Source organism: Lytechinus pictus, chromosome 9 (assembly GCF_037042905.1).
Source record: "Lytechinus pictus isolate F3 Inbred chromosome 9, Lp3.0, whole genome shotgun sequence".
Taxonomy (NCBI): domain Eukaryota; kingdom Metazoa; phylum Echinodermata; class Echinoidea; order Temnopleuroida; family Toxopneustidae; genus Lytechinus; species Lytechinus pictus.
Window position 1 is genome coordinate 2,475,816 of NC_087253.1, and position 22,937 is coordinate 2,498,752.

The 22,937-nt window shown below is 35.9% G+C and overlaps 1 protein-coding gene across 2 annotated transcripts; it reads right to left on the bottom strand.

Annotated features, from left to right (window-relative positions):
• Window positions 1-2,391: 2,391 nt before the first annotated feature.
• Window positions 2,392-18,747, bottom strand: LOC129268906 (mediator of RNA polymerase II transcription subunit 25-like). Of its 2 annotated transcripts, XM_054906371.2 has the most exons (8): window positions 18,269-18,727; window positions 16,552-16,597; window positions 15,204-15,328; window positions 13,822-13,920; window positions 12,669-12,789; window positions 10,117-10,270; window positions 7,913-8,005; window positions 2,392-4,974 (listed from the first exon to the last, which is right to left on the bottom strand). In XM_054906371.2, the coding sequence occupies exons 1-8, from the start codon at window positions 18,379-18,381 to the stop codon at window positions 4,883-4,885; spliced, it is 843 nt and encodes a 280-aa protein (XP_054762346.1). In that variant the 5' UTR covers window positions 18,382-18,727; the 3' UTR covers window positions 2,392-4,882. The 2 variants fall into 2 exon arrangements, with proteins under 2 accessions (XP_054762346.1, XP_054762348.1); XM_054906373.2 differs by lacking the exon at window positions 7,913-8,005 and having other exon boundaries at window positions 2,894-4,974; window positions 18,269-18,747.
• Window positions 18,748-22,937: the final 4,190 nt, after the last annotated feature.

The following is a 22,937-nucleotide window of genomic DNA, read 5'->3' on the forward strand; positions in this document are numbered from 1 at the left end:
AGAGTGGCCTAAGACTACCAACATACACTCATCTACAACAAACTGATAGAACTCTCACACAGACTATACTTGCAAGATCTGCCAATATAAATGTATTTTGCTGCTCTAATTTGCTTGAGGAAAGCAAAGACAAGTGTGAATGCAAGGACTTTGGTTGGGATCCAATTAACAGGACTAGCGCAACTGAAACTAATCCTTGCCCTACTTATGAGCCATTAATAACTTCAACACTCACATCTACAATGAATAGTGAAATTAAAATAAATTCCTTTAAAACTACCATGCCAACTACCATGCCTCAGAAAGCTAAATGTGAGTTCAAGGGCAATTTTGCCACTTTGAGATATTCAGTAAGCTGCTTAGTTATTATCATTGCTAGCTTTGTGGTTGTCATCCTCATATTAAGTACAGGGCACTTCTTCAAGACTTGGAAAATGGAGAAGACCTTGAAAAACTTTGTGACTTCCACCGAACTGATATACCACAGAGCATGAAAACATTGGGTGATTTCAAGTACGGTGTTCGGAGTTGGTGTTGGTGTTGAGAGCGTGAAAAGGCTGCTGAACCGAGCTCCAACACCGAGCTGAGTTCAGAGGAGCGATACCGATCGCGTTATCGATAACCTATGACGTCACGCCTCTGTGTTGCGCTGCTGATCATCTCAACTGTACGCAAGAAATTCTCGACGATGAAAGTGAAATCGGGAATAAACTGCAATAAAATCTTATCGTACAGAATGCAAAGGTTAAAATCACTGCAATAATCAGAAAGCATAAATATTATCTTTCAATTAAATGTGTAAAACTCTAATGATTTTCGCTCATCTTATCTGTAAGATAATTTTACGGAGATGTTTCATCGTGTTCGCTGCCTGTTCGTGAGCTACAGTTCATCAACACCAACACCAACACCGAACTTGAAATCACGATTTTCCCAATCCCTGGGGGTTGGTGTTGGTGAATGGGGAAATTGCACGTAGATCGTCAACACCAGCCGCAGTGCTGGGTTCAGCAGACGACATTCAACACCAGCCTTCAACACGAACTGCCGTCATATTTTCCAAGGTCAATCCCAACACCAGCCTGATTTCAAGTACGGTGTTGTGGCTGGTGTTGGTGTTGTCACAACACCAACACCAGATTTCAACACCGTACTTGAAATCACCCATTGGTCACAGAAACAGAAGATGAAATGGAAGTGTAATGGCAATCTGTACTCCAGTAGGCCTACCTGCAATTTGTCAAACAAACTCTAACATACACCATTCAACGTACAACCCAATATAAATGCAAATTGAACAATTTTGCTACAGGGCTTAACTCTAATGCATATTTGAGCACTGTTTTTAGTACTTACAAGTATATACGTAGGGCTTACTTTTATTTATATTTGTGACCAGGCATGTCAAAACCCACAAAAACTTACACTGTGATTTTTGGTTGGATGGTATCAAGAGTGCTTTTGGTCAAAATGGTCAAATTTTATTTTTTTCACATACTTTTGTTAAAGGTAAATTCCAGTTGTGGGGACCATCTCAAAATGACTTTTTACAGAATTTAATATAATGATCACAAAGTATCTGTTTGTATGAATAAAAAATATGTGCCGAAGGATTCTGGAAGAAATTGTGTAATAGCTGAGAAATAAGCAAAATAAGCGCGGATTCTGTCACTTCCGTCAGGTCTTTATTTCAGCAATAATAATACACTGTCCCACGTGTGCCTATTTGTGTTGGCGATCTTCAGTGTGATCGTTTTTTAGCTTAGATATTATGATTTCACAAAGTTCAGTTTATGTAACTGTACCAGATCTACATGTAGATCCACGATGATATAGTAATACTTAACCTTGGTTTTACAGACTTTCTCACGAAATCAGTATTTTACTGCAACTACTGTCATTTAGCTTTAAGCCATTACTCCATTTTACAACTTTTAAAAATCATAAAGCTCTTTATAGTGTTTCTCTGATCTTGTGCAAATTTCCATCTATCTGGTCCTCTGAATCCCGGGGGGGGGGGCACTCGACCAAAAAAGTGGTAGGGGTGTGCCGCGGGCGAGACAAAAAACGGGGGCCTTGGAGCGGGCTTATTGTAAAAAGGAGGGTCCTCGGAACGGGCTTCGGGACTACAAATGTTTGTGAAAACGGGGGTCCTTGGAACGGATCTCCATGCAGCGTGTGAGTGCGTATGCATCCCTATGGAACAGGCATGCGTGCATGATGCAACTAGCGCGGCCTCCGCCGGGTGCGCTCGCGCAGAGGCGATGGTCGGACAGCGCTCTGCGGCCGCTTTTCACCAAAATTGCAGCTCGTTGTAGCAGATCAATGCGACCAGAACGGCGTAACGAAAAATATGCGAAGCTTTGGAGCGGATTTCTTTCTTCTTTTTTTCTCGATATGAAGAAAATGCTATGCTTTGGAGCGGCTTTCTTTATTCTTTTTCTCAATAAGACAAAAATGCTATGCCTATGGTTAGCTGTTCTGAAATTCTGCAACATTTTGTAAGTGCTCAAAAATATCATTTTATGTAAAAGTCAATGCAAATTGAGTTTTCCACTAAAAATAATAAATGTAAGATTATTTTTACTTTTGCTGGTTTAAATAGATTCATCAAAGCGAATTATCGTGAAACAGTTCCCAACAAAGTTAATCACCAAAAATAATAATTTGAAAAAACAAAGAAATAAATAAGAAATTCACAAAACTACACAGGAAATTAGTTGTTTTACGATTGTTTTGGTAGGTATTTCTTAGAAATTTCAGAATTAGTGTTTTCACCAGAATTAGCTTTCTAATAGCTATTTAAGTGATTTAAAAGGCAAAAACATACAGAATTCGCATAATTAATTACCAGTAGTCAAAAAAATCTTTTTTTTTAATTTTGAATTTTTTTCCATAAAAAAGTCCTAGAATTGCAGTGCTGTAAAAATGTTTGATCTGATTAGAGTCTCCTTTTCATATATAAGACCTGGGGAGCGTTTCATTAAAGGACTTGTCATTTTATCTGAAAAGTCCTGTTTTATCTGACAGTTACCATAGCAATAATGCCTCTCAGCCAATCAAAACCAAGGAAAGATGCCAGCACCTACAACTTGTCGGACAAATATATTCAAGAAATGCTCCCCAGGAGGCTCAAATAGAGTCAATCAAAAAGCAGGCCCTGCTTGCAATATTAGGAGTAAGATATGATTCGTACCGACAGGCTCTCAAAGCATGTAAGCTGTCCTTTTTGAGAACAGAGGAGAATTGCTTTGCCTAAACTTTGCAAAATCCCTTTTTTTAATTTTCCCTAAGACAATTGAGACACAGTAGGCTAAGTGAAAAAGTGTATAAAAAGAGTGTTTTACGCTATCTGGTAAGCTTTTGAACCAAAAATGATCAACTTTAATTTCAATAACAAACTTATCGTAACACTTTGTGTTCATGAATACTATTCACTTTAAGTATAACAGAACCATAATATATGCATCTATATATGTACTTCTTGCCAGACTTCAATTTATTTTGTATCTAATGCCAAACCATAAACCATGTGATTTTATCTTTTTGTTTATCATTTCAATACTCGGAATCTTTATTGCAATATATACGCTGTTCTGCCTTTTAATAGTAATGCACATGTATTATGCTCTTTTAATACCTACCTCTCTGTTATCCTTGAACATACAAATGTATTTGTAGTTTAGAACTTCCCCTTTCTTTCCATTTCTCTACCCTCTTTATTTTTCTCACAACTTTCTCCATACTTTATATGTTCTTTTTCCTTTCCTCCTTCTTTTTTCTTTCTCCTCTCCTCCTCCTCCTCCTCCTCCCCCTCCCCCTCTTACTTACTTACACTACTTACACTAACTTCCCTTTGTGTCTGCCTACTCCTTTTCTTTCATCCCCTTCACTAACCTGATTGGTCTTCTCTACTCACTAATGCCCCTTTTGTCTCCTTGTTTCAAGTGTTGCTGTAGCTTGTCTGTGGTCTATATTATGGTTGTTCTACTTTATATGTTTGTCATTTTGCCTCCGACGAAGATTCTGCTAGGATCGAAAGCTTAGGCCCCTTTTGACTTTCTAATTTACTCCATTGGCTCTCTTTTATTAGATAGGCAGTTTTCAGCAGCTTCTTTTTGCCAAATGTTTCAGATGGCGAATTTGCAGTGATATCAATGATTCATGTAAAATGTGTGACGCATGTACTTTCCAATCTTCTAAATATTACCAATGTCATAAACTACACTTTTTAGTATTGTATATCCATGTGCAATTCAGTATAATTTGTGACTGTGATGCAAGAACTAATAAATATTATACAACTCACACAAAGATTCTTGTTATTTGATTGGTTGAAAGCCATTCAATATTTGATCCATTTTGTGCTGCATTTATTTTCCATTGCACAGAGACTGCTATTTTTTTCCATTGCACGGTTGAGCTCTCTCCCTCAGTGTGTTCCACTGAACATGTACGTGTACGTACATTTTATACGTGTGTGTGTGTTTGTGCGCATTAACAAGGCTGACTCTGCGCCCGGATTCATGAATCAAAGTGCGTCACAAAAGAACAAAAACAACTGCATTCATGCAAGGGGAAGAGAAGATAATCATGTTTTCAGAGAAAATGAATTGTCGGAAAAAGACAAATACATTTTGATTCCATCTCCTTTGGTTATTTTTTCTTCTATTTTGTCAAATAACACAATCTAGAAGAGTCGTTGTATAAACCATATGATGCATGTCTTCATTCGTCCATCCACTCTTGATGAGGCTGTGTCCACCCCATTGGACTAACGGCTTAGTGCAATGGACTGAACAGTGCCTCAACTCAAGTGAGGATAGATCGCATAATGAACTCATGTGCATGCATTATTTGTATACCATAACATTCCATGATATTAATATAGAGTGCAGTACTTACCTTGTGCACCTCCTTGGCTTGCAATGGATTGCGTAGTTGGTACCTTGAATTTGGTGTTCGGACTTTGACCTGATTCAAAGAAAAAAAGAAGAATCCAATTTCTGTCTGACATTGGATAAACTTACTTTGGCAATGCAAAACATGCAACATCGCGAGACGAACAATCTTTTGGAAAGCCAAGTAATACCTCAATCACATTTGCTCTACGGCGGCTGAATGGTGAGTCGTAAACAGCCGTTTTATTCATTTTTATTCAAACCACCCATCTGTAGCTGGTACAAAAATGTTAAAACGGCTGTTTTCGACTCGCCGTACGGCCGCAATATAGCAAAAGTGACTGATATAAGATGCTCAAAATTCTTTTTATTTTTAGAAAAGTTGCAGGCATTTCCAATTTCTAAATCTAAATAAGCCAAAACATGATTTCGGAGAATTATTTTTCTTGTCAAGATCAAGTATTTCACCTTTGGAGGAACAATTCAAAAATGATTACGCCAACTCAAAACCCAAAATAAGTTAGCAAATATGAATTTGTGGAGTTTTCAATTCATTTGAGAAAAAAAATAATAAACAATACCTAATGGTTTTGATTCACCATAAATAATGAATGATTAAAGAACTTTGTAGAGCCCCCTCCCTCATAACTGAACTGTTTTGCTTATTCAAGGCACCATGCACTTTAAGATTGCAACAAATTGCAATGCCAGAAATAACATTACATTGTGATGATCTAAATGATTAACGTGAGAGAAAAACAAATAAATGAAATGATTATTGACTTGAATAATGGAACACTTGGACTGGATAGCTGAATATTTCTAAACAAGAATGAATGATAGTGAGCGAGTCAACGAATGATAGTGAGTGAATGAATGAATGATAGTGAGTGAATGAATGAATGATAGTGAGTGAATGAATGAATGATAGTGAGTGAATGAATGAATGATAGTGAGTGAATGAACGAATGATAGTGAGTGAATGAATGAATGATAGTGAGTGAATGAATGAATGATAGTGAGTGAATAAATGAATGATAGTGAGTGAATGAATGAATGATAGTGAGTGAATAAATGAATGATAGTGAGTGAATGAATGAATGATAGTGAGTGAATAAATGAATGATAGTGAGTGAATGAACGAATGATAGTGAGTGAATGAATGAATGATAGTGAGTGAATGAACGAATGATAGTGAGTGAATGAACGAATGATAGTGAGTGAATGAACGAATGATAGTGAGTGAATGAACGAATGATAGTGAGTGAATGAATGAATGATAGTGAGTGAATGAATGAATGATAGTGAGTGAATGAACGAATGATAGTGAGTGAATGAATGAATGATAGTGAGTGAATGAATGAATGATAGTGAGTGAATAAATGAATGATAGTGAGTGAATGAATGAATGATAGTGAGTGAATGAATGAATGATAGTGAGTGAATGAATGAATGATAGTGAGTGAATGAATGAATGATAGTGAGTGAATGAATGAATGATAGTGAGTGAATAAATGAATGATAGTGAGTGAATAAATGAATGATAGTGAGTGAATGAATGAATGATAGTGAGTGAATGAATGAATGATAGTGAGTGAATGAATGAATGATAGTGAGTGAATGAATGAATGATAGTGAGTGAATGAATGAATGATAGTGAGTGAATGAATGAATGATAGTGAGTGAATGAATGAATGATAGTGAGTGAATAAATGAATGATAGTGAGTGAATGAATGAATGATAGCGAGTGAATGAATGACCAAGCGGACAAATGAAAGGAGGAAAAATCTAGACAATTTCCATGAAAACATGATTTAAGATGAAGGAAATGGATGAATTCAATTTTGATAGAAATTTGATGAATTAAGATGAATTGAAGACTAAATAGATAAATGATAAGAGTTTAAATAAAAAATGGTAACATACACAAACAAGTGGTATAGCAGTAATGCCCCAGTCACACTAAGATAAAATAACTGATTACAAACCGACCAATGATGTGTCATTTAAATAGCATCATTGTGACCTGCCACCCCAAAACCAACAATGAATTGCCCAAAATTAAGTCTGAGATTTAAAAAGCACATCCAATGCTTTAAAATTATATATAGCTTGTCAAAATAGATCAAATATAATCCCCTCAGGTACTAATTGAATGTAAAAGAGATATTCAAAGAATACAAAGAAAAGAAGGTTCACTCAAGCATGAGATATGCACACCATGCAATCTTGGTGAAAGTTCTAAGCAATTTGGAAAAAAAAACAATGTCAAAGAATCCCTGTCAGTATGAAGAAGAAGAAATTACTCTTTCAATCATCGCTGATTTTCTTGATTATTAACAGCAATCCCCTCCCTGGCAACTTATTTTAGGTTTTAAGGTGGCTTGTCGCAAATGTTTTGATCCATCTGGGGTCCGTAACACAAAGCTTAGCATTCATCATAGAAGAATATCTTTACGATTGATTGCATTGACTACAGTGTACAATCAATCGTGAAAATCAAGCGTACGATCAATCGCTAACCTTTGTGTTATGGCACCCAGAAGCCTGCAACACAAAGGTCAGCAATCAACGTTGAAGAATATCTTTACGATTGATTGCATTGACTACAGTGTACAATGAATTGTGAAAATCAAGCATAAAATGAACTACTAATCTTTGTGTTATGGGGCTCAGGGGCCCGTAACACAAAGCTTAGCAATCATCGTAGAAGAATATCTTTATGATTGATTGCATATACCACTGTAGACAATCGATTGTAAAAATCAATGGTACGTGTACGATTAATCGCTAAATTTTGTGTTAAGGGACCCAGAAGCCAGTAACACAAAGCTTAGCAATCAACGTCGAAGAATATCTTTACGATTGATTGTATTGACTACTGTGTACAATCAATCATGAAAATCAAGCGTACAATCAATCGCTAGCCTCTGTGTAATGGACCCCGGAGTCAATATGGATGATGTGACAGTGACATAAAGATGACTATTAAAAAAGACAGGTTGCATACCAGGACTATTCTTCATACCGCTAGAGGGCAGCGTTCGTCTTGGCGATGCATTCCCAGTCACTTGTTTACTCTCTTTGCTGTCAGGCACACGCTCTGATAGGGAGGTTAATAATAGAAAGAGAGCGAGGAACGTATAGTGGTTAGTCTTTCAAACAGAACCCATGAATAGACATAAAAGACAACTGCCCAAGAGAGCATTATTGAGAAAGGGTTAGCACTTCCTGAAGAAAAAAAAGGAGATAAGGCAAATGTAAATTCATTTTTTGTGTGTGTGCAAGAATTTTTTTTTTTTTTTTAATCAATGTGGAAATTTGCAGAGAAGCAAGCAACATGTACACCATCATTTTATCATGGGGATTTTTGCACTTTACTCCTTCTTGCTGTAAAACTCATATCATCAAGTCATGTTAAAGTTTTTTGTTTTTTTTATGTTGCTTGCTACTTTTCATGTGGGAATTATAAGACAAGGTGAGGTGAAAGAATATTCTTCAATTTCTTCAAGTGAAAATAACTGAAGGTAACTGCTATTTTAAATTCATAACAAACCACATGAGTGGGCTTTTACTAAAGAGAATAAAGCACATGCAAAAAAGATAACACAACAAACATTGTGTGTATCCAAATGTAGAAATAAGTGCAATCCATAAAATAATCAACATTTTGGAACGTCCAACCCCATCTTTTCTTCATTTTCACTGCACTACAGTAATCGCAATACAACTCAAGAAAGTCATAATATAATGCACAAAGCAGAAATGAAATAATTTGAAGAACAACCCGCATAAAGTGGTTGGATGTTCATAATATATGGAATTGCCCAATAACGGCCAAAAAAATTGTTTGGTTGCCCTCCATTATAAAATAATGTTTTATGACGATACACTCGGTAAATTTTGTAGACTTTTGTGCTGATGCAACATTAAGTCTGTCATCACCATGAAAGTCTATATGTGGGACTGCAATATAACACAATATTTAAAAGTCAAGAAAGAGAATATTCCTTATTTTTTCAGAAGTCTCCAACTAAATCCAAAAAAAATTAAGGAAATATGGTAAATAGATGGCCATTTCATAAATATCAAGATGTAAAACGTGAAATTTCAGAAACTTCTTTGAGATTTTTTTTTTTTTGTGAAAAAAAAATGTGTTGCCGATAACAAATTAGGACAACCAAACAATTTTGTTGTCAGAAGGCAGTGCTTGTGAGTGGGCAAGGGGCGGGGCAGTTCAGAGACCAAAGAACCAATAAGGAAAGAGATGCTGTTTGCTATTAGATGAAAAAGAATAAGCAAGCACGTTACACACCAAAATGACCCCCAAGGAGAATAATAAAGGTATTTAACAGCAATATTTTGGCTAATAGATATTTTGATAAGCAAAAATTTGTTAGAGCACATTAAATACAAAATGCATAACAGTTTGAGATTTATTTTACTACACATACCAATGTATCTTAAAAATAACATCATTCACTCCAAAATAATTATAATTGTTCAAATTAGAAACCAGAAAGAGAAATCGCAGAATAATTAATTTTGCCCATGTATGGAAACCATAAAAAATAAAAGCACTGTCCATGCACAACAGTGCACATCCCAATAACTTTGCACCAATCTGAAATCTAGTGAGGCAAGTGATTCAAATTTCAAATTCCACTTGGTTTTTTTTTTAATCGTTTAGCCCACTTTCAACTCATTTAGTTCCATTCAAACTTACTGTTTCTTGAATTTTAATCAAACAATATCATCATATTGCATATAATTTGTACATCAGGGTGTAACTTCAAACCCGTTTTCATCTGTTTATGTGATTTTTTTTTCAAACTTTTTTTTTAACAATGGATTCTCCTTTTCAGATAAAACACAGACACTTAATACAGTGTTCACTAACTCTACAAGTTACAGTGTTACCAAATATATTGGACTGCAACTGACAGAATATCTTTGTTAAAACCCATATAGAAAAGGTTGTATTTTTAAATTATAGCAATGGTGGCAATTTCATATTGTCTGAAAACAGTCTCCTGATACCCATGAAGAACTCTTTTGAGGCAAAAGAAGGAGGCTAGCCATGATTTTAACTGTAAAATCCAGCTTATTCTGAGCTGTCATCAAAATATTTTAATTAGTTTTATCAGCTAACCAGCAATATATGGAACTACATGTACCATTTGCAGAACTGTTTTTGTTTAATTGTTTTAATACCTTGGAGTTCAAAACCTTTGAGCAGGATGAGGTGTCTTTCGTCCTTGGCATAATCCTTGTTTGGTAAAACCTGTAGCTCTGCACAGGATTTGTCATAGAGCCGCTGCAGGACACCCAGCTTCCTTGGTGACATGACAGAGAGGTTGACATTCCGCTGTTCACACACAAAAACAACATTGATAGGAATGTTAATGCACAATGTAGGCTGTCAAGGGGGTGGCTAGGGTGTTACCCAGGAAGTGGAAAATGTGCATACAATGTGTCTTGCATAGCTGAATATAACTAGGTTACCGGGATGGTGACATGACAGTTGCTCCTGTGACAATTGCTCCAGGCTTTATTTCGTCTAAGAAGTCAATAATAATAGACATTTATATAGCGCCATCTATCTGGAAATATTCTATTCCGAGGCGCGTTGTTATTATTATTATAATTATTACGCCGGATTTAGCTCGAGCTGCCTTTCAGCGCTCATGCATTCAAGGAATTAATCCTGTCGGGTAGCCATTCATTCATCTTACCTGGGTCAAGTCCAGCACAATGTGGACAAACTTCTTGCGGAAGGAAATGAAGCCATGGCTGGGATCCAAACCCACGTTTCAAAGTCAGAAGACTAATCAACTGGGCCACAACGCCCCACATTATGGTTAGGGTAGCAATAGGGTTTTATGGTAGGTTTAGGGTATAGCGTTAAACCCATGGTTGAAGTTGGTCATTTGATATAAAGTGTGTGGAATTTACAGCGGAACATTCGTCACCGGAGCATATGTCATAGAACTGCTGGGGTAGCCAGTAGAAGTGAATGTTAATGTAGGCCACCGAAGAAAGTTGGGGATGACTGAAATGCTCAGGGAGATGAGAATGTGCATACAATGCAGAGCTGCCAAGTTGTATTTTGCATTTTCAGTATTCTTATCTCCCAAAATCAGTATTTTGACAAAAAAATCAGTATTTTTACCGTGTGAGATAAATATTTTGTATTTTTCCCCAAAAAATTGTATTTCATAATAAAATGCTTGGCGCACTCGCCCATCACGGCGCTCAAGCTGCATGCAAGCTAAAATGCGCACTGCTCTTGCAGATGAAAAAAAAAAACATTGAAACTTGTGTATATCTCACCCTGGTTTTTACAAAATGATTGAAAAAAAAAACAAGTTACCTGAAATTACATTGATCTAATAACCATATTTGTGTACGTTTCATGAAATAGAGACATATAGAGATGATTTTTTTTTTTTTTAATACAAAAAACGTATTTTTTAAAGAAAAAACGTACTGCCGTATTTTGGTTGCAAAAACGTACTAAATACGGAAAAATCGTACTACTTGGCAGCTCTGACAATGTGTCTGACAAGGCTGAATATAACTAGGTCACTGGGGTAGCTAGTAGATGTAAATTTAATATAAGTTGCCCAGGAAAGTTAGGGATAGCTAACATGCTAAGGGAGGAGATCATGTGCAAACAGTGTGTCTTGCAAGGCTGAATGCCATGACAGGGCCTCAGTGGAAAGGTCTGCACTTTGGCTACTCAATTGAAGACAGCACAGGCAGACCAATCTACATTACAAATCATATGGATTACAAAATAATAATTAACATGACATAAATAATGACGTAAATAATTCAAGAACTCAAAATCTAATGGGTAGAACAAAGAAGACAATCTGCCAACTAATTCATTTATTTCATATCCTAAATCTTTGTCCAACAATAGTAGTAATAGCTGGATTTATTATTGAAAGCGCTTTTTGTCTGAGGATACAAAGTGCTGGGATGATTGCAGCACAATGTGGGTAAATTACTTGCTGAAGGAAAATGCGCCACAGCTGGGAATCAAACCCACGTCCCTCAGATTGAAAGACACGAGTCTTAACCACTACACCACGATGCCCTGACAATAGAAAAATTTGCTTTGAAAAGAGGTCACCGTGGTGGTCTTCAGGCAGATTCTGTCAACTCATGTTATAATAAAAATCTGTTTCCAAAATAAGCCCAACATATGATTGTTTTTTTCTTTGATGAAATGTGAGAATGGGTAATAGCCTCTGCAGGTTTCCTGCAGGAAAGAGGCGGCTCTGACTTTCAATGGTGTGCCTATGTGAGTACCACTGGTTGTTTGTAAAGTTTTGCATAACTTGAGCACCATTTTCTCTGGGCTCACAGATGTTATTGCCAAGACTTTGCACATAAACAATGTAAAAAAAATAGCCAAGTCAAAAAGTCGCATTTTGTTCAACCAAAGTGTGCAAAACATTTGCTTAAATGTCCGGAAGCTTCGCCAAATGTTTGTGAGGGTCGCTTAGAATCTCTTTATGTTCGAAATAAGTTTGTCTAATTTTTCAAATTACTAGTGTGAACGAAAAGCGACTCCAAGCAAACCCACAATCAGTAGGTGTTTCTTCTGAACATTTCAGCCCAAATATTTTACACACTTTCGTCACATAAAATAAGAATGATGGGTGTTGCCATTTATTGACCTTTCTAAAACGTTTGTGAGCCCCATGAAAACGGCGCATTACGAACAGCTTGATGAAACACCACCCTATACATACCTCGCCCATAAGGACGGCTAGCTGCTCAGCCGTGTATCCACTATAATGACCACATTCCATGGCTGGGATAGAGAAAGGAGGTGAGTTTGTGATCAGGATACACATTCTATCTATCTTTGTCCTGGTAAAAAGAAATAAAAAGGGGAAAAACCATTGAAGCAATTGATGCCCAGCATTGTGGGTAAGGCAAGAAAGTCCATTCTAAACAGGGCCATCAGACTGTCCAAGGCAATTGTCAGGGACAGGATGTGACTCACTAAGGCCAACGCCAAAGGACTTCAAGATTGTGGCCTCAAGGCCAAAGCCAAGGACTGTACATACATGTATTTTCAAAGACAAGAACAAGGCCAAAATAGTGTAAGAATTTCATGTTTGTCGTAATATTTAAGTCGCAAGTTACTTTATATGGCAACCTTTGTTAACAGGTCCAATGGCACAGTTTCTTTTAATCTCAACTTTGCATTTCTTAAAAATATTTGCCTATGATGCTTGTCTTTCATCTAGAGCTCTTACCCAATCATTATATAACCCATTCCGGACAAACAAAATTACAGCTTGATTATCACACAGTCTGAAGTAGCCACAAAGTGGACGTAAATGTACTCACTAAGGTATTAAATAATGTTCTTGATTGTGAAAAAATGGGTGATTTCAACTCCGGTGTTGGCCTTGGTGTTGGTATTGGTGTTGAAATTTGGATTGTTTCCCCTAACTCCAAAACTTATTCCATCGTTTGTAAAACTAATCCAAATCACATTATTGACATCTCAACAAGTAGTGAGTGACGTTTTGGGACCATCTTTATTTTATGTTTGGCGTTATAATCGAGTAAAAATTGACCTAACACCAACACCAAAAGGTCAACACTGAACTTGAAATCACCAAATATGTATTCTCATGAAATCACTCATCAGAATGATCTTGTTCAGGACCTCTACAATCCAAATTGATCATAATTTTATATTAACTTTAATACCCTGTATCCTTTCTAATCTTCATGACAACAACGGATCTGGCACTTTCAATCTGTACACCCAAAGTGAATTGCATCAGACAATATTTGTAAGTCCAATCCCATTGCCTACTGGAAGTGGGTGGCCTATGTACAAGCCTATGGGGAGAACAGAATACGGTAGTCAATGGGTTAACTCACCCTGCTTCTCTCCTAATCTTCATATGATCAAATATCTGCATGGCTCCCCCTAGACCCTCGGCTAACAGACTGTGACTTTCACCACCTCCTCCGATGAATCTGGGAAATAAACACAGACAGACAAATGCATGTTCATTGATTCTATAATCACCGCTTATTCTTGATCAGTTGGGTGCTTCATAAGGTTACCAACCACCTAACAGACTGGTGTTCCTTTCTTAGGATCTTAATCTACATCAACGAATGCACATAACAATTATTAATTTACCTCAAGAAAGGATCACAAGTCATCTGTACAGTCCCTTGTAACAAATGAACAGTTATAAACACCCATCTGGATATATACGATGTTATATCCTACATAGAGTAAATCCTGTATAGTGATTGGTTCAAGTAGCATCATGTGACCTAATATATTTCAACTATGATGTTGCATGACGTCAGACCTCGATATATTTTTGGATATATCGAGGTCTGACGTCATTATTTCGCAAAACTGGATATCTAGCAAAACTCTCGGGCGCACCGGCCAGCGCGCTCTCTCTCCCGGGCAAGTCCAGCGATGCGTCGGCACAGGCACTAATAGGCGTTCCGCTGAGCGTGGTGGCTAGGAGAAAAGTAGGTAATTCAACTTAAGTAACCGGACTTTGCAGGCTCAACACATAGATTTTGGTTGTAAATTATCTAAAGTAGGATATAAAACAAATATACCAGGCGTTTCATTTGAAAGCATAGTGGGAATTATTAATCCTCGGTTGGACTGGCAAAACTACTATATTTCCCTCGGGGCTTCGCCCCTCGGGAAAAATAGTAATTGCCAGACCAACCTCGGATAAATAATTCCACTATACTTTCTCAAAGCCTGATATATTTGTTTACTATGCCCTGGGACCGTCCTTTAACACCATCTGGGGCCCGTCTTACAAAGAGTTGTGATTGATCCAATCAATTGCAACTATGGAAAGCCAGCAAGGTCAACATATAAAATGCATGTTTGTTCAAAAAAAAATCTAGTTATGAATGTATATCCATAAATTCATTGATTTCTTGACAATTTGGTGTGTTCTCCTTTGTTTAAAAAGGACATTTTGAAAATTTCCTGTAGAAAAAATTATGACACTGATAGATTTCCATAGAGTTACGATTGATTTGATCAATCATAACTCTTTGTAAGACGGGGCCCAGAAGGTATAAGTGCTTGTACATGTACCTGTACTAGAATACAGGCCTTAGTCAAATTTCTTTTAATTGTATGTCAAACACATTTCTGTGATCCAAAATATTTTACTTTATTTTATGCAAACTACAAATTTATGTAAGAGCTTTCTGGCTTGATATCGAACAAAAATCAAATTTAAAAGATAAAAAGGGGGCCAACTTACAGTATTTTTTCAAGTGTCCTCATAAACTCCTTGGCATTGCTTGTTGGTGCTGTACAACTGATGGCCGGTCCAGGAAAGCAGTCAACACTGTTAAAGACCACAAGGCTAAAGACTGTCTTTCCATACTAAGTAAAAGAATAGGAAACAACATTGTAATGAAATTAGGATGACATATTATGTAATATTACAATAATCCACTTTTATATCAGAACAACGTCTCAATAGAAGTGATGAGTTACAGATTACCATTGTCAATGGATGCCAGAATATAAATGCATGCACTTTTTCCACTCCCTGGGGAGTAGGGAGTACAAGAATTTCAAAACTCTATTGCTAGGCCTGCATACTACATTCATGTAGGCTTTCGCATAATTAGCTCTAATAGCAGTTTTGGAGATTATACCCAGCATTGCACAGCATTGTAATATTCTTCACATGTACATACATACATGTAATTTGTAAAACTATGTGATTCAATTCATTTTTTTTTATCAATTCAAATTAATTTCCACAAATTGAGTAAAAATTATAAAAAAATATCAATACAGTAAAACAGTTAAAACAGTTAACAATATACATGAAGAAGAAATTGTGGAGCGGATTGAAAAAGCCCATGTTGATCTATCAATGACAAAATACAGGTAAAGATACTTGACTTTAATAGTAACCCAGGCAAAGCAAGAACACAATATAACCCAAAGAAATGGGAAGAGGCCCACAAAATACCCTAAGGCATAAGAAGATAAATTTTATATATCATAATTCACATTCAAAAGTAGAACTTTGTAAACGACATTATATTTGAGGTGTTACAAGAAACCTGTTATCACATATCCTAGAATCAATCATTAGTCATGCATCCAACTTGTCATTATCCATATTAAGCAGACCGAGGCTTGCAATATGAAAGAACTGTACTTATTGATTCCTTATCAAATGATCATGGGGGATTCAATGATTGGTTGCTTGATTATTGTTGTGTACAGTTTGATCAATTGTTAAAAGCAATCCTATTATATATCGCTAAGCTTTATATTACAGCGCTCTGGTCAGAGTTCTAGAGCATAAATTTGTATAACTATGACCTAGAATGGCCACTGCTATGCAGAGATTAGTTGCAAAAATTTGTCTTATGGAGCCCAAATGTAAAAATACATTTGTACATAATATGGGTGTTGGAAGGAAATATTTATTATCAATCAATCTACATGTACGGTATAATAAACATTTACAAGCAAGAATCTAGTTGTAACTAGAGCAAATTCATCCATATAAGATAGATTTAAACCGAGAAGAGAATATAAATGTCCTCATTTTTTAAAATTAATATTGATGATTTCATACTTACATCTCCAGTAAAATCTGAGTCAATAAGTGGACCTCCATTAAAATGCCTACAAAAATATAAAAGAATATTTAAAGGATCATATCGGGATATAAACAATGATAAAAATGATGGTAATTATTCATTTCCAATTTTGATGAAGATGATGTTTCATGATAACAATTAAATGTAGGGTGGTACACCCCTCATAGTATATACTCAGTGTATTTCATGAACAAATAGTGATTTTTCACCTACAAATATGCTCTAAGCCAATCAGAAGCAAGAATTTATAGTAGATTATACAGGGCTCCACATTAGCAGTGGCCCGGTGGCCCGGGGCAACCAAAAATGAGAGTCGGGCCACCAAAATTCTGTAAAAGCCAACACTTGGTGGCCCAGTCGGGCTACCAAAGTTTTGATAAATTGTAATGTTTCCTATTGTTTTAGGGCCACCAAATTCACTTTGCGGGCCACCAAAAATATGAAATTGATGATTTTGGTGGACTGATCGGGCCACCAAGAAAAAAAGTTAGTGTGGAGCCTTGGATTATAACAATTTTCATTTAAATCACCAACTATTTGTTTCATGAAACACACTGCAAGACTGACTCTTCTTCAGAGCTACCAGCTATAACAAGGGCATTGCTAGGGGACAAAACATTATCCAAAATGTGGCAAGTACTTTTTATTGATGCACCGAATTTGCAAAATCTGCACCAGTGCTCAATCGAACACCGATTTTAAAATAGATTTGACTCAGGCTTACTTGTAGTGTAAACGTTTCTTTGATACGCACTGTACATTACTATTCACCATTTTCACAATATGATTTATATGGATCTATGCCTGATAGGTCGGCGCAAAGCCCCTTGTCTACGCATACTCATATCTGCATGATTCTAGTAAAAGAAGATATGTGATGACCACAAACTAATATGGTTCATAGAAAGATTTTCATTAAAAATCTGACTGAAAACATTGGCGGAAAAATTAGGAATTTCTGGCAAATCATGTGACGGCCTCAAAAAGCAGCCTTTCTAATCGAAATCCCGGTGCACAGACATGGGGCACCATTTTTTTTTTCAGTCTGAAAATGACTGGCTGGATTTACTCATAAAAATGCAAGGAACATTATAACTTATATCAACTAAAAATTTTCATGAATATTAAATAAAAACAATCATTGTTAGGTGCGCAGAAATGGGACCTCCCTTCAAATTTCATACAGTTATAATCGTCCAATATTTTGGGCACTACATGTATGTTAACGATGTTGTTTCAAAGATTTCTCCATGCAAGAAATCTAGGATTAGTAGGAAAGTTCATTCACCTGTCAAGTGCCGACATCAATTGAGTGCGCTAGTCAACATAAACATATTAACAGTTAGGTTTCATAACAAGATTATTGAAAGCAAGTCGTGAAAAATAGACGGTGAACTGGGGGAATTCAGGTCACTGAATCAATTTTTAGCACTCTCATTCTCAATCCCCGTAATTGCCGTCTATGTCCTGCAGGGGTAAGTGTAAAAAGACTGTCCCCATAAACAAGGACAATCTCAGTTTATCAAGACATGATTTTTCCTGGTTTATGAGGATATCCTTGCTTTCTGGGACAATGCCAATTTTTGGAATTTTGATTTTTGGACCAGCGCCTCTACTGTCACTGATTAGGCCTACTTTTTAGTTTTAGTTTTACTTTTAGTGCCAAATATGTTGGACAGGACAGACTTCGACTTACACTAAAGTGGGAAGAATGTAGTTTCCCTTTAGTTCATCAAAATAAGCACCAAGAGAAGCATTCCCTTCAATAACGAAAACAACGTCTGTACACTTCCCTTCTTGAATAACCATATTGGAACTAGCACAGCAGCTCAGGCAGGCAAGCAGAGACTGGGTTGTTCAGCCCGGGGGTGCAGCGGCTTGGCTACTCTTCACTCAGTGCTCCGACCGGATCCGGAGGAACGATTTGCCTTGCAAAATTAGCTTGTCCGCTGGCAAACTGAGATAGAATGATACTAAAAATCTAAAAATGATCTATAATACGTAGAGCAGTTATCCAAAAGTGTCCATCGTCAATCTGGAATAAACACAGACATCAAATTTCACATTTCAGGATTGCTTTCTCCTAGAAATTCGGATCCTTCTCTCTTCCTGCTGCGCTGGCCTAGCCTGCCGAGAATTAAAAAAAGAAAAAACCAAAGACCCCTGCCTATCGATAGAGGGCGCTACATTTTCTAAGACTCTATTCTTAGTAGGGTCCATGGTTTCTCTGATTTTTCATTTATTTAAAATAATAAATGAAGAAAGAGACTGATTATGGATGGGAAATTCCTGACGTTTTGTCCCTTGTCTTATTTTTATTCTGTTTGGATCAATTCCAGTTACATTAAAGTATTGTAGGAAGAAGTAGATCATGCACGAAAGACAGAACAGAGAATTTTAGCATGGAGCTATTAATAGCTCCATGATTTTAGAATGTGTTTTTAGCATAATGAGCACGAATAAAAAAATAAATAAATAAAACAAATAAAATCCGGCTATACATGTTTTTCTCTAACTGTGTAAACTTACCAGTCTCGTATATATTCATGAAACTGATAAATGATTTACCATTGAAGGGCATTTATTTCAAGAAAAATTGAGCAGACGGGTGGAGATGTGCAATATCCTACATAGCCACTACTCATAAAGGTACCCATTGTTTTGGGGGGTTTTATTTTCTTGTTTGCTTTAAAAAATACCGATATACCTAATCTTAACTCGAATTCTTTTTATTATCTAAATTGTAAACTTCCCCTCCTCAATAACCATATATTTCTAATCATAATTTTACAAAATAATCATAATAGGAATATATCGTCCTCCGGCCTTTTCTTTGTATTCTTCATGTTCTTTCCATTAAAAATGTTTGATAATATATGTCTATCATGATGATGAACAAACTCGAAAAAAAATGCCTAACATTATACAGCATGGACCATGAATAACATTTTTTTTAATTGCAAATTTCACATCGTCACTAGATTATGCCTAGCCTCTATAATATAATATAACCCACAATAATATTTATAATTATGCACATCCTGGCCGGTATGGGGGATCGACGTCCGAGGCTGCTTACTATATTTCTTTTGTATTTTATTTAATGAAATATGAAATGTTCTTTTTTCCCCTAATTGTCATGTGAAACACAAATTTTATTTCTCGCTGAACATATAACAATCCCGTTGTTTTAACATTTTGTGGTTGAGTCAAGTCTTTTTTGTCAAATCTGTAAAACTTCAAATATTGTATACTGTAGTAATTATTATTAAAACAATAAAAAAATAAAATAGTGAGGACATCATCGATTTTCTCATTTGCATGTCACTGAGTTGTTGATAAGCCCATGACCATACACATAATTTTTTCGCGGGGGGAAGCACGCATAAAAAAAAACTCGAAGCGATAAAGCGAAGTAAACGCGCTTGTCATTGGTGGATTTTAGAAGCGTTTTGCATTTCGTTAAGTGAAATTGAAGGATTTTGTCAATTTTTTAGTGACTTTGTAAAAAAAATCAGTAAAAATTGTAAATTTTTAAATCCCCCCACGGCTGTGTACGGCCATGCATAGGTCTATAGGACCTAACTATTTTGTGAAAATCAAATGAAACTTTAAAATGTCATAACTTTATTATTTACTTCGGATTTTTATTTTTATTTTTCGATTCAAACCAACAATGGGGTGAAATTAAATTACTTGGCTTTTATATCTTTTCAATGAAAAATTTAATCAATAGTGTTGGGCAATCGAAGAGTTGAGTAATGACCTGATGGGTTATGAACTGATGGGTAATTAGATTTGCCAGACCATATACCAAACTGATTAACCAACATCAATTTTGGAAATTTTAACAAGATTGTGTGGAATGTCTGTTTACTGGTGTTGGTTTAAAATTAGACAATTATTCGCCTATTAACTATCATACTACCGTTTACCAAAATTATTTGAAAAACTATTTAATATTGGGAGAAATGCATATCGCAAATTAGTTGTCGATAGATTTTTAAGTATTATGGAATAGAATTTTGGAATGTTTAAGTAAAAGTAAAAACAAAGTAAATCTAAAAACAAAGTATGGAAAAGAATGTGATATACAATTAAAAAATTTATTATTGGAATAATGCATTATTTTTTATGCTATTGTTTATACCTCCATCTGAGATGAGAAAAAAAAGAGAGGCTGTTTCTTAAACAATGGGGATTGTCATTGTTTCTCTCACGTCTTCATAAGATTTGATGATATAGTTGTATTTATTTGCGGTTATAATATTTTTGGAATGTCGTAAAAATTATGACATCTTTTAATAATCCAATTATTTGGATTTGACAAAAGAAATGACAGCATGTAGTCAGCTAGTCCATCAATATAAATCTATTAATCTTTTTCTTTAAAATGAATTTATTTTTTATGCTTGTGGAAATAAACGAAAATTATAAATATTATGAAGTGTAAGAAAAGTATGATCTATGGATATGTTTCAGATTGTATTCAGCCTTCTCCGTTATATTGCACGTAATATTGCACGTGATTGTTTACGTAAAACCATATAGGCTTGCCTCTGCTCCAATGTTGCCACAAATCCAAAACAAATTTCCCGAAACTGAGTCTCAAATTTTCCTGAAATTCAGAAACATTTCCTGAAATTTCCAAATTGTATTTTCTATTAAAAAAAAATTGGACAATAACAAAGCAAGCCTAATTGGTCCAAGTGACTAAATTCAAGGAATTTAACCTTTTTTGTTGCCTGCACTTTTTTCAAAAAGAGCAACAAAATGACAAAATGCGGAGCGCGAGCAAAATATTTTGAGCTACGTATGACAAACAAATCTATGAATATTATGACATGAACATTTAAAGTTGCTACGTTTAATTGTAGTTTTCTGATTTTCAGGAATTTTTTAATTTCCCGAAAATGACCTGAAAATGATCCGGATTTCCCGGAATTCGGGAATTTTCCTTTTAAGTGGATACACTGCTCTCCTCTCATACAAGAATGCGTTTTCTTGGCAAGCTCCTCCGTTTTCTATTTCATATACCTTACTAGCCAAAAGTCACTTTCATACCTCTCTTCCCGTTTACCCTTTATTATTTTAAATGTATTCTTTTATGATTGACATTGTTAAGAGAGCAAAAAGTTACCCCCTCTCACTCTGGTGGTGGACGTATAACAGGTGGGAGGTGGGGGACGTCTGCCCGAGGAAAAAAAAACTAACACGGGGAAAAGAGAGAAATATTCAAAGGGAAAGTAAAAAAATGAAGAAAAACTGGTAAGGAATTAAAGAGGGGAAAGAAGGAAAGAAAAGGGAAAAGGGGAGAGAACGAACACAAAGAGAAGAGAGGGAAACGGAAGGAAAGTCTAGGGAAGGAAAGAAGAACCTGCGAAAAAAACCAAAATCACCCCGAAAAATTCATGCACCGTAACGACTAAGTGAGAAAGGGGAAATAAATCAATTTATATAGCAAAATTTAGCTGGAAATTATTGCATGAAAGAAAAAGAATTAAAGGGGCAAATAAAGGAAAATGAAGGTAGAATGGATAAGCTAAAAGTTGAGTTGGAAAATGAAGAAAAGGGAAAGAAGAAGAAAATGTAAGAACGCGGCCAAAACCAAGGATCGAGCCTGGTCGGGCTGTCCGGGATTCTTTAGAATTTATTTTTAACGCTCTTTTAAAGTGCGAGTATTATCATCCTATATATACATGTAGCTTGTAGGCTAGTTGGTTGGCAATGATATTTGGCAAATCCGTCACTCAAATGAGTCACCCAAAATGAATTGATAAAACACTTAGAGGGTACAATAGCATAGGCGGATCCAGGGGGGCCGAGGGACCCCCCCCCCCCTATTAGCGGATCATAAAAAGAAAAAAGGGGGAAAGAAAGAAAAAAAGAAGGGGAAAGAAGGGGAAAGAAAGGAGGAAAAAGAAGAGGAAAAGTATAAAAGGAGGGAGACGATTGAATAAAATAAGGTCAGGGGAAGACTTTGAAAATGATTTTTTTTTGCTCGCGCTTCACGCTCGCCTAGCCTGTTTTATGAGATATATATCTTGCTCAATAGGCTAATATGTATAGCTTAAGATATCAAGTTTTGAAGTCAACATACAAAACTTATTTCAGCTCGGACATCGAGCTTTTATTAGTTTGTTTGATTTCCAAATTTATTTCTAAGTGCTCTGTAAAATGTCCGTTTTATGGTGTGAATATCATTTGCAGCTTTTTGCGCTGTGCGCTCGCATTATTTGATTTGCCAAGTAGGCCTACATAATATTGTCTTTGTTTATTCCATAAGATTCTTTATATATTAATTCTATAACAAACTACTTAAAATCCCACTTTTATGACAGTTTATAAAAAGTTTCATCTCGCGA

Coding starts and splice junctions, on each gene's coding strand:
- LOC129268906 (XM_054906371.2), bottom strand. CDS start 18,381: ATGGTTATTCAAGAAGGGAAGTGTACAGACGTTGTTTTCGTTATTGAA. Junction 10,271..12,668: donor TAGCCGTCCTTATGGGCGAG/GTATGTATAGGG, acceptor GTGTGTGAACAG/CGGAATGTCAACCTCTCTGT. Junction 8,006..10,116: donor CAAAGGTTTTGAACTCCAAG/GTATTAAAACAA, acceptor CCTCCCTATCAG/AGCGTGTGCCTGACAGCAAA.